The sequence below is a fragment of the Limulus polyphemus genome, unplaced genomic scaffold (assembly GCF_000517525.1).
Source record: "Limulus polyphemus unplaced genomic scaffold, Limulus_polyphemus-2.1.2 Scaffold6880, whole genome shotgun sequence".
NCBI classification, from domain to species: Eukaryota; Metazoa; Arthropoda; class Merostomata; order Xiphosura; family Limulidae; genus Limulus; species Limulus polyphemus.
This window is the reverse complement of record NW_013672490.1, coordinates 37,125-38,332: the sequence shown is the minus strand read 5'-3', so window position 1 is coordinate 38,332 and position 1,208 is coordinate 37,125. Positions and strand designations below refer to the sequence as shown.

The window sequence follows — 1,208 nt, the reverse complement described above, 5'->3', positions numbered from 1 at the left end:
ATATATGGCATGGTGACTACTCTAAGTGAATACTATAAAACAATCATATGTAAACTTTAAAAACCAAACGTACACGTGTCACTAGGCCTTTCGCAAACTTAATAGCTGAACTGAAATACTTCCTTCCAACACTTCCGGAAGCATCAAAGACGAAATATGTTACTAAGCGTCCGGGAAAGTTGAGATCAATTCTTCGCCTTCTCGGTTGTAGTCGGGGTGACATTTTGAGGATCCTTTTGAGTGGCATTTTGAAATTATTGTTGGATGACGCTTCGAAGATACTCCTTAATGAGATTTTGGAGATCTTGTTGGCCGACATTTTGAAATTATTGTTGGATGACGCTTTGAAGGTATTCCTTAATGATATATTGGAGACCTGTTTTTGTTCCTTTTCTTTTTCGTCCAACAAGTTAGTTAAACGAGCAAGAGCATCTGTAGGACTGTCACTGTAGTAAGGCTCTGTAAAATCACAACAAATATCATTAAAGAAAAATAACTTGTGCATTTGAAAAGTACGGTAGAATCACAAAAATCATCACTTTCAAACAAAGCAAGATGAAGTAACATTAGATATTAGTATTAGGCCTATTTTTCAATAACACATTCTATGTCTAGTCCCTTAGGGATTGGCCCGGCATGGCCAGGTGGTTAGGGCGCTCGACTGCAGGTCACACCAAACATGCTCGCCCTTTCAACCGTGGGGGCGTTATAATTACGGTCAATCCCACTATTCGTTGGTAAAAAAGTAGCCCAAGAGTTGGCGGTGGGTGGTGATGATTAGCTGCCTTCTCTCTAGTCTTACACTGCTAAATTGGGGACGGCCAGCGCAGATAGCCTTCGTTTTTTCACTAAAATGAACTTAAAAAAAGCATCTAAGTAAATAGAACGTGTGAACCACCTGGAAATATTCTACAACTTCGCCACTTTAGGAAAATACATAGATTAACGTAGAGTACACAACTACAGGATCTGTTATATCCTTAAACCACCCACTTACAAAAACATGACTTAAAGGAAAAAAAAATCTCCGTTTATCATTTTTAATTAAAACTGCCTACAGAAACATAAATATTCCACTTTATGGCAAAAAAAAAAAAGAATAGTTTAAGCGTCCAAAAGTAGTCCTTGCTTCTTCAGGCACTGCGATACATTCGTGTTTTCCTCCTAACTGTTCTGATGAAGAGTCGATTTTTCAAATGATCAAATTT

At 37.9% G+C, this 1,208-nt stretch overlaps 1 protein-coding gene across 1 annotated transcript in view; it reads right to left on the bottom strand.

Annotated features, from left to right (window-relative positions):
- LOC106474152 (CUB and sushi domain-containing protein 3-like) overlaps nt 1–1,208 on the bottom strand; it is a gene marked incomplete at its 3' end in the record, with an annotated part of 38,676 nt that overhangs the window by 7,254 nt on the left and 30,214 nt on the right. The window contains exon 8 of the mRNA XM_022402522.1: nt 74–459. Within this exon, the coding sequence (XP_022258230.1) occupies nt 74–459 (386 nt within the window). The remainder of the gene's footprint in view (nt 1–73; nt 460–1,208) is intronic.